The sequence below is a fragment of the Alosa sapidissima genome, chromosome 19, assembly GCF_018492685.1.
Source record: "Alosa sapidissima isolate fAloSap1 chromosome 19, fAloSap1.pri, whole genome shotgun sequence".
Classification (NCBI taxonomy): Eukaryota; Metazoa; Chordata; class Actinopteri; order Clupeiformes; family Clupeidae; genus Alosa; species Alosa sapidissima.
In genome coordinates, this window is record NC_055975.1 from 12,757,561 (window position 1) to 12,773,079 (window position 15,519).

Here is a 15,519-nt window from a genome sequence, read left to right on the forward strand (position 1 = left end):
ATTTTTATTTATTATTTTTATTTTAATTCAAAAATGTCTAGTTAGCATTTGCTGAGGGCCTACACTGTCCTGGTTAATCCTCATATCATTGTTTCGTTTTCTAAACAATAATATCCTTTCTATATACTGTATCCTATATATAGATCCTATATCTAGCTATAAACTCCTAGATCTGTTATATGTAGATAGACAACTAGTTGTGGTATCATCAGTTCATTTCAGTGGTACATTTGAAGGGCACCTGCCACCCAGGCCTAGAACTATGTATATCTGTGGTTGGAACCCCAACCATAATGTGACGGCAGCTTTCACAGCACACTGTCACCAGTTGGATGGTGCTGTTGGAGCCACCAGTGTTGTTGTTGTTGTTTGCAAGGTGTTTTTGGCATGCCTTTTGCAAGTTAACTGGCTAATTTAAGAGCAAAACAGCTTTTGTGACAATCGAAACCAGCAGTCCTCTGCCTAGAGATCAGCCATTAAAAGCTGTCTGCGATGCTAACTCACTCAGCCATTCAGCGATCGAATGGATTGATCAGTTGTTGAATGCATGCAGCATGCAGTGACATTAGCGCATTAGCCACAGGCACTTTCAGCTCTGGGACTAGAACAGGCCTGTGTGTGTGTGTGTGTGTGTGTGTGTGTGTGTGTGTGTGTGTGTGTGTGTGTGTGTGTGTTAGTGTGTGTCTGTGTGTGTGTGTGTGTGTGTGTGTGTGTGTGTGTGTGTGTGTGTGTGTGTGTGTGTATAGACATGCGTGCTAACTAGGTTGTGTGTTTGCTATGTGTCTGTGTTAGCGGGTCAGCTGGCGGGGAACTCGTCGGTGGAGATGTACAGGCAGACACTGCTGTCCGGCTGCCGCTGTGTTGAGCTGGACTGCTGGAAGGGCCGAACGGCCGAGGAGGAGCCGGTCATCACCCACGGCTTCACCATGACCTCCGAAATCTCCTTCAAGGTGGACACAAATCAATCCCATATCTAACACACACACAGACACACACACACACACACACACACACACACACACATAGTCTGTATGCCAGCCTCAGAAACAACTACAGAAACAGCTACCAACAGCTACCTATATACACTGTATAAAATGGGTCTTTATGCTTCTTTGTTTGTTTTCTTTTCTATCCAGGAAGTGATAGAGGCCATTGCTGAATGCGCCTTCAAAACGTCCCCATTTCCTGTCATCCTATCCTTTGAGAACCATGTGGACTCGTGAGTGAATGGCCTTGTGCTGTTTGTCCCTGGCTGCCTGCCTTACCTTCTGTATTCTTACACCAGTGTGTGCTAGGCTCCTGTCATGCCATTCTGTCAGGTCCTTCATCTGCAGGGATTTACAGCTGTAGATCCAACTGGCCTCTGTCTCAGATCCTGGGTCAGCTGTTAAGTCATTTAGGCAATTCTATGTGTGCTAATAGCTAAGAGCAGTTGCTCTCTAACCACCACTTTCTTAAAAGATGTGATTGGTTACATGACCAAGAGATCTCGCTGGTTTCATACAATTTGCTGTTGTCTATAGAAAATGAATGGAGTTGTGTGACCAAACCGAATGAACATAACAGAATACCTTCATCTAAAAGTGACGCAAGGCAGCCCATGCCTGCAAGACTAGCAAGAAATAAACCATCAGGTGTTGTTTTAAACCAGGCAGAGGGTGCAACTTGTAATAGCATAATTACTTGCAAATATAATGGGCCTATTCCTATGGGAATACCACGGTCATTATCATTACTGGCATCAGTGGAAATGGCTGACATTCAAAACGACTGGTGTGCAATTGAACAGCAATGCTTTCCTCCCCTTGTAGACTGAATAGCATTAAATATGTGGTCTGTTTGTGTTCCTCCAGTCCAAAGCAGCAAGCCAAGATGGCTGAATACTGCAAATCAATATTTGGTGATGCCCTGCTGACTGAGCCTCTGGAGAAATACCCAGTAAGTGCCTGAGACAAGGTCACAGCTACTGTATACAGTATCTAAATATGTAGTTTGTGTGCGTGTGTGTTTGTGTGTGTGTGTGTGTATGTGTGTGTGTGTGTGTGTGGTGTGTGTGTGTGTGTGTGTGTGTGTGTGTGTGTGTGTGTGTGTGTGTGTGTGTGTGTGTGTGTGTGTGTGGATGTGTACGTTCGTTCATGCATGCGTGTGGATGTGTGTTTGTGACCAAGAGAGAGAGAGAGAGAAAGAGAGACAGAGACAGAGAGAGAGAGAAAACTCACTAAATCTTACGTCACAGCTGGAACATGGGGTGCCATTGCCCAGTCCTCAGGAGCTGATGGGTAAAATCCTCATCAAGAACAAGAAGTCTCACCACAAGCCTTCGGACGGCAGTGCCAAGAAGAAGCTCTCAGAGCAGGTGTCCAACACCAACAGTGATTCCTCCAGCGTGTTCGAGCCCTCGTCTCCCAGTGCAGGACCCGCTGGTATGTGTCCCATACTAAGCCTGATAGCATCAACATACAGTATCTCATATGACATCCCACGCCTGATAACATCAACATACAGTATCTCATATCACATCCCACGCCTGATAACATCAACATACAGTATCTTATATCACATCCCACGCCTGATAACATCAACATCTCATATAGTTTCTCATATCACATCCCCCATATCATATTATCCTTCACTAATAACCTCAATCTATCCATGTATTTGAGAAATAGTATGTCAAGTGTTTATTTTGTGTTTTTATATTCCGTAGCCTCTGTTGATTTATAGGCGTTATGACCTCAACAGTGCTTATTTACACATTTATTACATAGTAAGAGAATAGTTTGTATATGCTACAGTATGTATAAAGCGATCGGATAGGGATGTGATAAAGTTGCACACTGTCATGAATCATAGTGTTTACCTATCGCCACCTAGTGGTTAATGTAGGACACAGCATAGCTTCAGTCATCCCTTGCAGACAACCTTCCATAAAGATCCAATATAAGTATCATGTGTTAGTAATAGTTTAAGATTTGAGTACCTGCTTGGTTGTCCAGGGACAAATGTGCACTGCTCAGTGACCCTGTGGTGGATAATACCCCCTTCATGAAATATGCATGGCAGCGAGACTCGCCGCACAGCCTGCCCCGACTCAGATACCAGATGCTGCGCAGCAAGTCTCTCAGCAGGGCTACATCGATGCCTACCGGCTGGGCAATCGCTCAAGTTACAGACAAATATGACACAAACAGAATTAAGTATTGACACTGACACAAAATCAAATGTCTCCTCACATAGAAATCAGACGCCGGACAAATGTAGGCCTTTCCATAGATAATGGTCTAAATTCTATTGAGGATATGTCTAAATGCTATGGCTGTCTGGGAGAGTTCAGCCACTCTGTCTGACTTTTTGTCTCAAGGCCTGTCCTTGGGCTGTCGTTTCTCTCCTCTTATCAACACAGACACACACACACAGCCACACACACACAGCCACACACACACACACACACACACACACACACACACACACACACACACAGCCACACACACAGCCACACACACACATAGAGCCACACATAGAGCCACACATCTGTTTGTTTCACTGGACTAGGCTTAGTGCCCCCCTTCCTCCCTTCTCCATCTCCATGGTAGAGGGCTCATCCACTGTATCAACCTCCAGCCACTGCCCTCTGCTTATCTGGAGGAGGCCAGCTGCCTTATCGACAGCCTGCCTTCTGGCTGTTAACAATTAAGAACATTACAAACCAACACAATATTACCACTGAGCTTTTCTTTTTTTTTTTTTTGGTTGTTGTGGTTCGTCATGTCATGCTCACAATCAACATGACATCTGTCCTCATCCTGGCCCCGTAGTTTTCATCAGCGTGTGTGTGTGTGTGTGTGTGTGTGTGTGTGTGTATGTGTGTGCGTGTGTGTGTATGTTTGTGTGAGAAAGAGTGGATAATTCCTTATTATGATATTTCATGGACTGTGTTAACCACATATGATATGATGAAATGTAGTTCCTGTCGAGGTGGAGGCTGAGAGTGAGGATGAAGATGATGATGATGATGACTGTAAAAAGTCGATGGATGAGGTACAGTATTGCATCAACAGTTCACAATCAAACCCTTTTGTATTCTATGTGCATAAAAATGTCATGAAAGCATTTTTCTCTTTTTTGGGGGGTGAGGAGTGTGTGATTTTTCCTCCAACTTTCTCTGGCCATCCTGTTGTGAAGTTCCTCTCCCATCATATTCAGTTGGATTGCTGTTCTTCAACTTTAAGATAATGGCAGTTTTTGCTAATGGCCATTTTAGTCCCTGCTTGAGCTTAGCCACAATTTCCGTCTTTTGTTAATGACATGTGAAGACTCTACAGGGATATGCTAAAGTGTGTGTGTCCTGTCCAAGGATATGTTAAAGTATGTGTGTCTTGTCCAGGGAACCGCTGGCTCAGAAGCCATCGCCACTGAGGAGATGTCTAACCTGGTCAACTACATCCAGCCCACAAAATTCAATTCCTTTGAATCCTCTAAAAGTAAGCCAGAAGCACACGTACACGGACACACACACGCACACACACACACAAATACATAGTCTGGGGGTTGCTTTTTCTCCTTCCCTCTCCTCATGTTGTATTTTTCTGTCCTGTCTACCCCCTTATCATATTGTATGTATGTTTGTGTAATGTATGGACAGGTTGATGGTTAATTTCACTGGTACTTGTGACTACACTATGTGACAATAAAGGTACTACTACTACATCTACACACACACACACTTTCTTTACATTTGCTCCCCAGAGAACAGCCGCAGTTATCAGATGTCTTCGTTTGTGGAGACCAAAGCCCTGGAGCTGCTCACCAAATCACCTGTGGAGTTTGTGGAGCATCCTTCTCATTCAACATTCATGCGCCCCTACCCCAAATCCAGGCACTCTGCTTTTCATATATGAGCAGCAACACAGCCCTTATAGGCATCTGATTAAATACGTAATGGGAAAAGAAGGCACAGCCATTTATTTTTCATGTTATTTTCCTCACAACCCCGGTAAATTAAAAATCTATGAGAGGGGGGATCTGTCACTTTGCAGTAACACAAACAACTTTATTCTACATTTTCTCATACACAGTATTGCCTTGTGTGATATATATTGTTTACTTAACACCCTGGAGCCATAGAACTCATAGATATTTCATGAGGAGAGGAAAATAAGTGCCTTGTCCTCATTGCGCATTCTTTCTACAAAGGTGGTCTGTTGGCAAGGAGGACAATGTTCTGTTCTGTTTGTATTGGTTGAACCTGAAAGTGAATGTGAGAGCTCTGTGGTATTTTTCTTCATGTCCTGCCCATTCAAACAAGACCCGCAGCTTTTCTTAACCAGCTGCACACAGATACAACAAGCTCCAGCTCAGTCGCATCTATCCCAAAGGGACCAGGGTGGATTCCTCCAACTACATGCCTCAAGTCTTCTGGAATGCAGGATGTCAGCTGGTGGCACTGAACTTCCAAACAATAGGTGAGTCAACAACCAAAAAACAAACAAACAAAATAATTGAGGCACTGCTGCATGCTAAATGAAAAGCCTTTATTAAATCCTGGCTACATGCCTACGCGTTTCAACTTTAGTCTTCAAAAGGGCAGGTTTTTTTAATAGATGAGTCAAGATGGCCCCTGACAAACACATTTCATTCCAGTGAGTAGCTAAAGTCAGCCCAATTCATCACGCAGCATCTTGAGGCGTGCTGTTGATTAAAATTCACAACATTACTCTTCCGTGATCTCCCTGTCTCCTCCCCCGGCCCACAGACCTGTCTATGCAGCTGAACCTGGGCATGTACGAGTACAATGGCAAGAGTGGCTTCCGGCTGAAGCCCGAATTCATGAGGAGGCCAGATAAGCATTTTGACCCTTTCGCTGAGACCACCGTGGACGGCATTGTAGCCAATACTCTCTCAGTAAAGGTCAGTGCATCCATGCAAATACAGATAGATCACCAGACTTAAATAATAATGTCACGACCAGCTATGATGCTATGATGTTAATACACAGGGGCAGTTAATATGTTAATATTGTTTTATTTAACTTGCATAACACTGTCCTGCTGTTTATACACAAGAAATTACTGTGTGAGCCCCTTATTGCAGTTCTATATCCTGACTGAGAAGCTCTAGTTGGTGTCAACAGATGATTTACTGTTAACATTTCTATACATTATACAAGACAATAATAATGGCAACACATATTTATACATTATTTATTGACAAATAGAATATATCTTTATATAAGATATTTATTCAAGAGATATTCTAAATGCACGTGAGATATTTGCTCTCCGCTCCAGTCAAACTAACATGACGACATCGTTGACTCACACAGATCATATCTGGTCAATTTCTGACTGACAAGAAAGTTGGTGTGTACGCTGAGATCGATATGTTTGGACTTCCTGTGGACACAAGACGGAAAGCCTTCAAAACAAAGACATCGCAGAGCAACGCTGTCAATCCTGTTTGGGATGAGGAGCCAATCGTGTTCAAAAAGGTAAACAAATGGGAATTGGGTCTGTCTGTGTGTTCTGGCTGGGTTCATTAAAGCCTGAGAACCCTCATTCACTGTGAACTCATACATTTCATTGGTATCAGATGGACATGCCTGTCTCTATTTTGAAGAGCTTTCTCAATATTGCAAAGGTGCACCTCTAAACATCTACAACTTCCCTGTTGCTTTGGGATTATTTTGAAGGATTGGATTACCTACTTACGTATTTAATGGTTTGTTTGTTTTCATACCTTGTGTCTGTGTTGGGTCGTGTTTGTGAGTAGGTTGTTCTTCCCACTCTGGCCTCTCTGCGATTAGCGGTCTTTGAGGAAGGAGGGAAGTTCATCGGTCATCGGATCATCCCAGTGTCAGCCATTAGACCAGGTACAAGGAGACCCACTTTTCTACTGTGTTTTAGAAACCTACAAAAGGTATTGTCGTCCACTGACACCCAGACATGTTCTTTCAGGATATCGGTACATTGGGCTCAGGAATGAGAAAAATCAGAATCTCATCCTTCCCACACTCCTTGTGTACATTGAGGTGAAAGACTATGTTCCAGACACCTTTGCAGGTATGCTGGCACAACATCTCAGTACTAAGCCTAAGGGCTAATTTTCTCAAACCTGAACATTCTGTGTGTGTGTGTGTGTATGTGTGTGTGTGTGTGTGTGTGTGTGTGTGTGTGTGTGACTCTCTCTCTCTCTCTCTCTCTCTCTCTCTCTCTCTCTGTTTACGTGTGTGTGCCTGTGTGTGTGTGTGTGTGTGTGTGTGTGTGTGTGTGTGTGTGTGTGTGTGTGTATGTGTGTGTGTGTTTCAGAGTTTCCGCTAGAAAAAAATGGTCCCGGTCAAAGTGACCGGCAGAGGTTTCTTTTTCCGGACGTAAGCTTCTATGTAGCTTAAAGAATGACATAATCAGGCTATATAGAATGCAACGTGTTCATTAGCCTAACTTAAACATGCCTAACAAGATCTAGCCAGTATCTATGTTTTCATGGACAGCAAGAGTCCGCTTTGTTCGTTGTTTTAAAAAGGCTACGTTGTTTGTTGCTGCTACCCACGTTATCTCCAGTGGTGACTGTTTAACTTGCACGGTAACGCTTTAGAATAACATGTGCTTCGGGGGTTCGATTCCTGCTCACTGCAACAATTTTGAAGGTGCATTTCTCACAGCTAAACCAAGCTAGATAGAGAGATACAGTATATAGAGAAATAGAAGGTTGGGCTTGTGGAACAATAGGCTACATGGTCCTCGCTTTAGATTGGGGGGCTGCAAAATTTACTACAAATAGGTAAGAAAGGTCTTATAAGCGTATTAGTTATCCACCTCTTTGTCTTATACACCATTAACAAGCATTAACAAGCTGCTTGTTAACACTTACAACTGTTAACAAATATGCTTGTAAGTAACTTAAAAGGCTGCTTATTAACACTTACAAGCTGCATGTTAACTGTTAGTTAATGTTATTAAAGGATAACAACAGTTAACTAACTGTTAGTAATGAATTGTTAACTGCTTATTATGCACTGTTAATACCTAATAAGCACATGTTATTCTAAAGCGTTACCACTTGCACAGATGCGCAGTGCGCATCACACAAGAATGAGCGCTCACACCACTACCCCCTAAGCTATGCCTTTTTATTTGATAACAATAAATTAAGAAATGTTGCTTATTCTGGGAAATGTTTAGTTTCTTTTTCTTTCGGCCCGCGGTTCAATCATACAGTTTAATTGTGCCGGAAATTATCAGCGAACCAGCAATCTCCTCGTCGAGGAGGCCCTATCAGATTCTAGACAGAGAAAGCATAGGCCTACTGTATGCTTTGGGTAAAGAACACAGTTGCATGTCCAGTGTAGCTACACGGAGAATGACAGTGTCTTGGAGCGGCCGCACCCCCGCAACTCCACTTCCAACGTCACTGATTCCGACAGATAGGCCTACGCCCGACACTTCTGCTTTTTAACAGGGGGTGGTAGAGTTGACCGGACAGGCTTCAGACGTTACCAATTTATCATCATCCATCGCGTCTGGCCTCTGAAAAAACTTTTAAGGCTAGTCTGCCTGGGCCTGGCCATGTTTGAACCGCCTCACTCATTTGTTCGTTGTTTAACATGGACATTTTAAGCGTGCGCTTCATATTTGAAATGCAGCATAGGCTATGCGTGTTGTTTAATAGCCTACTTTTCAAACGGTAGAGCCTGTTCATTTAAAAACATACCCAGAGGACGTATCATATAGGCTTACATATTAAGGCTTATTCTCAAATTCAGATTGCGTTAGGGGACGGGATTATTAGCCAATTTCAATCGGACAATTTGACCGGAGAGATTTAATTTTGTCGGATATTTCATTTTTTTTCCGGCCAATGTCTGGTAATTACCGGACAACGGAAACCCTGGTGTGTGTGTGTCTGTGTTTGTGTATGTGTGTGTGTGTGTGTGTGTTTGATGCAGCGCGGTGCAGTAGGATCTCAGCCTTCCTTGCTTTAAGCAGGAACTCAGCATGGAGCTCTCTCAGTTAAGGTCCACCTGTGGGGCTCCCTAACTAACACTGTAGACCTTTTCAAAAAGCACTGAAATGTGTCTCCTGGCGATCCTCACACATCATCAGCACACACACACAGGGGACTAATAAACCCCACAGTGGGATCGCCTCACGTCCACCAACATATGGCCACCACAGCGTTCACTTAATTCCCTGAGAAATTGTGCCGCGTGTGACTGAAACTGGGCCATTTTCATCTCATTTATATGTGCTGATTTTGCAGATGGGATTTGTCCAAGGGAGACAAAGCGTGACTTCCTGGCCTGTGTGTTTGTCTTTTCTGAAACAGATGTCATCGAGGCACTGTCCAACCCCATCAGATATGTGAACTTAATGGAGCAGAGATCGAAGCAGCTGGCTGCACTTACATTGGAGGAGGGAGAGGAGGACGATAGCAAAGAGGTGGGAAAAGGCCTCGAGGGTGACTGACCTTCCCGTTACATCACCGCTAACACTGTCCAGGCCCACTGGTCTGTCAGTCTACTGTCCTCCAGACCGGGCAGCCATGGACAAGCACAACACTGACAAGCTAATGCTTTCACACCCACTTGTATATCCAGTATCTGCAAGCTTTCAATCACAGTTAGCACTAATAACATTTGATCAATAAAAGCAATATGTCTTGTTAAATTGTTTTTTATTGTTTGATTTTTACGGAGAGGGTGTGGGCAGGCAGTAGATAATAGGGGCTTTCCAGAATATCACAATCAATTGTAATCTTATCTAACACAAAGTGAGATGGTCAGTCAGTCAGCCACACACACACAAACACACACACACACACACACACACACACACACACACAAACATACACATCCACACACACAAACACACACACACACACACACACAGACACATACACACACACACACATCCATGCACACAAACACACACACACACACACACACACACACACACACACACACACACACACACACACACACACACACACACACAGAGAGACACACACACACACACACACACAAACACACACACACATGCAGGCACACCCTTACACCAAGCAGGAGGTTGATGGCAAGTGACTGTGCTTCCTCCAGCAGGCAGAGCCTGGCGTGGAGCAGCCAGTGGGGGTGGAGCCCAAGAGTGAGCTGAAGCCCGCCCCCCTGGAGAATGGAGTGAGCCACACCCCCAGCGCCACCCCCAAACCCGCCTCCCAGGCCCCGCCTCAGCCACAGCCCACAGGTAGCCCATTCAGAGACGGCCTTACGTGTACAGCCCATCAATCTATCAATCTATCTGTCGATGAATCAATCAATCTATCAATCCATCAGTCAATCAGGCCTTCAGTCTATCTATCTATCTATCTATCAAAATAGGAGTTATCCTATTTTATCGTACAGTTTTCTGAAATTTCATACTAGTTACCAATGGAACACATGTTTCAAAAAGTGGGCAAATTGTTGCACCCAGTCTCTCTAATGAGAGCAGATTGTCAGTGTTTTGGAGCGATGGTTGATGGGCATGGTCCTTGCTGATGTGATGAGGAGGAGATGATGCAACAACATGAGAGTCTATTCTCAGTTATTAGGCTTGATATTTGTCAGTGGAGGACTGCTATCCTCAGACGTGTGAAATAATCCCTGTGATGTCTGTATTCCAGGATCGGCTAAACCGGTGGCAGCTAAAACGGAAGATATCATCCAAAGTGTCCTGACAGGTCAGTGTGTCAGCTTAATTCACACACTTTTCAAAAAGCCAGAGTGATGAGACCAACACATTTTAGAAAAATAAAACCTGCTGGAGAAAGTTCTTCAGAGCCCTCCCTCTGTTACTTTATTTGAAGTTAGTGTAGGACTTAAAATAAAAGTCATCTCGAGACTCGAGTCCAGAGGCAGTGGATGTCCTATTGAGGCTACTGGGGGACTGATTTGGTTATCTCCCCTCTTCCAGAGATGGAGGCCCAGAGCCTGGAGGAGCTGAAGCAGCAGAAAGCGTTTGTGCGTGAGCAGAGGAGGCACTACAAGGAGATGAAGGAGCTGGTGAAGAAGCACCACAAGAAGACCACGGACATGATCAAGGAGCACACGGCCAAGTACAACGAGTTCCAGAGCGAGTACCTCCGCAAACGCGCCGTGCTGCAGAAGTCGGCGAAAAGAGACGGTAAGAAAAGGTAGGTCCACTCTCTTTCTGCCTCTCTATCTTTTAGTCCTTTTCTCTGGTCTTTGTGTGGTATTAGGTCAGTATCAGAAGGAAAAGGAGCCTTTTCTGGTGATTGGATAACATCATGTAACTTGTTTGTATGCTTGTATCAATGTGAAAATGCAATTCTAGATTGGAAGCTGAGCACTATCACATTCAGTCTGCAATTGGTTAGGCCTATGACTTACTTAAATGAGTGTTTTCTTTTCAATTATTTACATTATTATCATAATTTTGTTTAGTTTTAATTTAATTTAATCAATTATTTTTGGTGTATGTGTGATTAAGCCAATATTAGTATTAGCCTAATGTGCTATTTACCGGTAGTATTTTTTGTGAAATGACTTTCTAACTTAAAACTGTTTGAGTTTTGGTGTGAGAACTGGAGGTTGTCACCTGGCCTCATCTTGCCTTAAAGATGGTTCACACAAGGAACAATAACTATAACAATAACAAAACAGGTGTAATTACAGTTTTTTTCTCTCAGTAACTGTTGCATTTCTCAAATCATCATTAACATGTGAGCAACAGTAAGTGCATTTCTCAAAACAATTTGTGCAAACTGCACCACACAGTGAACTATCGGCAAAAAAGCACATAACTAATATATGCAAATATGTATGCCAATCAACACGTCAGTGCAATCCGAATAGAAATAACAATTATTCAGGCATTGCATGGATGTGTGAAAGCATTTGCAGTTTGTTCAAAGTAATGAAAAGAGAACTTCTTTCTATTTTATCATGTGCACTAGTGACTAGATGACGTGGAGTTTTGAGAATGTCAATTCTGATCTGAGAAATGCACCAAAGGGACTGAGAAACACTGTAATATGAATGACAATCACCACACCGCATTCAATAATGATAATGACAATAATGACATCATTGGGGATCACTTTTAGCCTGACGAGCCAGACCCACATTAAAATGTAGGGTCTGGGCACTCACCGTTCGCAGTGCTCAGTCAGAGGGGCGGGATAATCGGTTGTCTTTCAAATTTCTTCTGCACGCAATAGGACAGCGCTATGAGTCCCATGGTTTCCCACCAGCGGAGCTAATTGGCTAGTTCAAACTTTTGCCAACTTAATAAAAGCTTAACTCGTGTCACACTGTTCGCCAACAGCAACATTATCTTATTTGTTTTCAAGTAGCAGGGAATTCAAGCCAAAACGTTGCAACTCTGCCATCAATCATTATGTTAAGCCTGCCTAACAACTCTATACACGATTTGATTGGCCTGATAGAAGTTTAATTTTTTGAGCTCACAAGCCAACGGAGAGTTGCTAGACTAGCCCTGGAAGCAAATGTAATTTGCTGCCGCTAGGGTGCGTCTAGATTTCTAGGCTAGATCACTTTCAGAGCTATTTTCAGAATAATAAAAAGCTGATAGCCAATCAAAATCCATATTTTCCAATCCAATTTTAGACATCACATTCATCTACAAGAGGACAGGCTTTGCTGTCCTTATCGTTGGGCAGGGTAAACACTCATATCATTATAGCTGTTGTTCTCTCTTTATAGGTATCCTTCCTGGTCTTAACAGCCCTTAGACGATGCTGTCATGATTTCGGTCACTAGGAATATCACAGTCACACAGTGGGAGCAGCCAAAAGCAATGCAGCTCTCTCTGTTTAAGGGGTCTAAATGTAGACCAAAATATCTGTTTAAGGGGTCTAACATTCCATCAGCAGGAGTTCTAGAGAAAGAACTAAAAAAAACATTTTGGAGTAAGAATGGGTAAAATGTTGAAGTCTTTTTAGACTGTCCAGGAAGCAAAGCTTTTTCTACCTTTTGTCCTGACACTGTTGTTTGGATCACAGAGACTAACACCTGCACGGAAACATAAAACATATTAATTCCAGATGAATATCACTGAATAATTCCTATCTCATGTTTTTACTAGCTCTATTTCTCTGGAATCATATTTAAATCACCAGATGACATTTATTATTAAGAGTTCCCTGGAAAAAGGAACTTGGATCTATCTCTGTATTACTGATAAATTATGTGTTGTGAAGTCGTGACAGTGGTATGTGCAAAACTATTGGGCCAGGTGGAAAGGAAATTATGTTTGAAACAAAGCAAGCCATTCTTCAATAGACCCTTTCAATCTGTTTCTAGAGGATTTCTGGTTGAAATGGTAAAAACCAACGCAAATACTTGAAAATGAAAATGACTTTAGCGTAATGCTCTGCACAATATCAACTTTTTAATTTGTCTATCCCCAAGTTAGCATTAGCTCAACATTGCTTTCTGTGCCACCAGAAATGCCTTAGGAACGCACATATTTGTTTCTGCAGTTGAAAGATAGTGTTTTAAGGTATTCTAGAAGCACTCCCCTAAAAGGCAGGAGAGGGGAGTGCAGTGTCCTTCTTCTGGTTGCTTTGATTCCAGTGTGTTCATCTCTGGTGTCTGGCAGGTGCCTGTCCCCTGGCCAGGAGCAGGGCCAGGGCTTGTCCTTCTTTGAGCAAGAGCTGGTCCAGCTGGACCAGGAGAGCAAGGCCAAGCTGGCCAATCTGAAGGAGCAGCAGCAGCAGCAGCTGCTGAACCTGAGGCAGGAGCAGTACTACAGTGAGAAGTACCTCAAGAAGGAGCACATCAAACAGGTGCAGCACCGCACAGCGCAGCACAGCACAGCACAGCACAGCACAGCACAGCACAGCACAGGGTTCCCACCGTAACAGTTTGATCTCTTTCCTGTACTGTGTCCTCTTTCAGCTCGTGGTGAAACTCACAACAGTTGCTGAGGAATCGCAAAACAACCAAATGAAGAAACTGAAAGACATCTGTGAAAAGTGAGTGTGGGAATCAATATCGCCCGTCTTCTCTACGGTTTTTAACTCAAGAGTAAATCCGAGTGGAAAAAAGAAACTGACCTGATGAAGTCTGCTTAGGTTTTTTTTTTTGTAAAACTTTTATAAATGAGGTCTTCTCTCCCAGGGAAAAGAAAGAGCTGAAGAAGAAAATGGACAGGAAGAGACAGGAGAAAATCAATGAAGCCAAATCAAAGGAGAAGCACTTAACAGAGGAGTAAGTGTACAAGCAGGGCCTTGGGCTGACGAGTGGAGGAATGAATAGAGTTTGCTAACGCCGTCAAGACATTAATTGAGAATTGAGTGAAATTTCAACAATGGTCAATGGTGGTTGCTTTTTCCTCACACTTCTTTGCACCATTAATACGTTTGCGCATCAATATTGAATTGGTGAATGAAATATGTCTCATTTTTAACTTGGAGTTCTCCAAAGCACCCTCCTGCTTTGAATCGAGACCAGTGGGACCGTGTCCAGATAGAGATGTTAGCCCTGGCAGCCTGAATGGATCAGCATATTCACAGCACAGATCTTTCTCACACAAACAAACATGAGGCATCCCACTGATGAAGTGTGGATTCATCCTTTGTCCATTCATACTCTCACACCTTGCAGTCAGATAACTCAGTATTTGTAGTATTTATTTTGGCTAGTTTTGTTGCTATATTATGTCTGCTAATAACTGCTGAGAGATAATTGCTTGATAATGATTTGTCTGTCTGTCATTCTTTTTCACCGTAGAGAGAAGCTGGAGATAAACAGGTCGTACGTCAATGAAGTAGTGCAACACATCAAAAGGGTGAGCTCACATGAAACACTCAGCTCTCCTTCCATTAACATGATGCCATGGACTCTCTGTTGTGTTGATTCTCCTTCTTCTGATGTATTCTTCAGTTAGAGGAGGCCCAAACCAAAAGGCATGAGAAGCTTGTTGAAGCCCACAAGAGTATTATCCAGCAAATAGTTGATGAAAAGCCGAAGGTAATTGATTTGTATCTGGGGTTTAGTGTTAAATTGTTTCTTTTATAAAAGCCCACATCGTTTTCTCAGCCACAAAACACTACATTTTCAGAGGACAACACTGGATCTCATAGTTAATATGCATGTGGATAAAGGTGTTGCACATTTCAAATGATCTATGGACGATAGCGATTAGGTTTTTTTTCTCCTCATCCTACTTAGCAGTTGTAGTATGCACTCTCATTTAGCCCAACGATTTAAAAAGCTATTATCACTGGCGTTGTCATTATTATTGCTGTAGGAGGACAGCTCATCTGATGATGAAGGTAAGCACCGCATCCGTCTGTGAATGAATCATTCCATTAGTTAGCATCAGCTCTACTGACAACCCACTAAACATGGGGAAGGTGAGGCACTGTCGGAGCATATGGTCTTGTCTCTGCTTTGGATTGTTACTGTCTGACTGGCACACGGCGCCTGTTGCATCATGTGACATGCTTATTTGTACTGTAGGTGTGCACTGCCTACCTGTTTGGATGATTAGGTCGGTGTGT

At 43.1% G+C, this 15,519-nt stretch overlaps 1 protein-coding gene across 4 annotated transcripts in view; it reads left to right on the forward strand.

The window, feature by feature from the left end:
* The window catches only part of LOC121692852 (1-phosphatidylinositol 4,5-bisphosphate phosphodiesterase beta-1), a 45,779-nt gene that overhangs the window by 26,480 nt on the left and 3,780 nt on the right, over positions 1 to 15,519 (forward strand). The window contains exons 11-32 of one of the 4 annotated variants that reach the window (XM_042071806.1): positions 793 to 950; positions 1,137 to 1,219; positions 1,854 to 1,938; positions 2,237 to 2,423; positions 3,965 to 4,038; positions 4,385 to 4,481; positions 4,747 to 4,831; positions 5,338 to 5,462; positions 5,753 to 5,907; positions 6,323 to 6,487; positions 6,769 to 6,868; positions 6,954 to 7,058; positions 9,322 to 9,434; positions 10,091 to 10,235; positions 10,654 to 10,710; positions 10,944 to 11,163; positions 13,614 to 13,800; positions 13,913 to 13,989; positions 14,135 to 14,224; positions 14,747 to 14,804; positions 14,900 to 14,986; positions 15,267 to 15,291. In XM_042071806.1, the coding sequence (XP_041927740.1) occupies positions 793 to 950; positions 1,137 to 1,219; positions 1,854 to 1,938; positions 2,237 to 2,423; positions 3,965 to 4,038; positions 4,385 to 4,481; positions 4,747 to 4,831; positions 5,338 to 5,462; positions 5,753 to 5,907; positions 6,323 to 6,487; positions 6,769 to 6,868; positions 6,954 to 7,058; positions 9,322 to 9,434; positions 10,091 to 10,235; positions 10,654 to 10,710; positions 10,944 to 11,163; positions 13,614 to 13,800; positions 13,913 to 13,989; positions 14,135 to 14,224; positions 14,747 to 14,804; positions 14,900 to 14,986; positions 15,267 to 15,291 (2,478 nt within the window). Of the gene's footprint in view, positions 1 to 792; positions 951 to 1,136; positions 1,220 to 1,853; positions 1,939 to 2,236; positions 2,424 to 3,964; positions 4,039 to 4,384; positions 4,482 to 4,746; positions 4,832 to 5,337; positions 5,463 to 5,752; positions 5,908 to 6,322; positions 6,488 to 6,768; positions 6,869 to 6,953; positions 7,059 to 9,321; positions 9,435 to 10,090; positions 10,236 to 10,653; positions 10,711 to 10,943; positions 11,164 to 13,613; positions 13,801 to 13,912; positions 13,990 to 14,134; positions 14,225 to 14,746; positions 14,805 to 14,899; positions 14,987 to 15,266; positions 15,292 to 15,519 lie in introns of those variants that run through there. The other 3 variants (XM_042071804.1, XM_042071805.1, XR_006025364.1) reach the window with 3 other exon arrangements.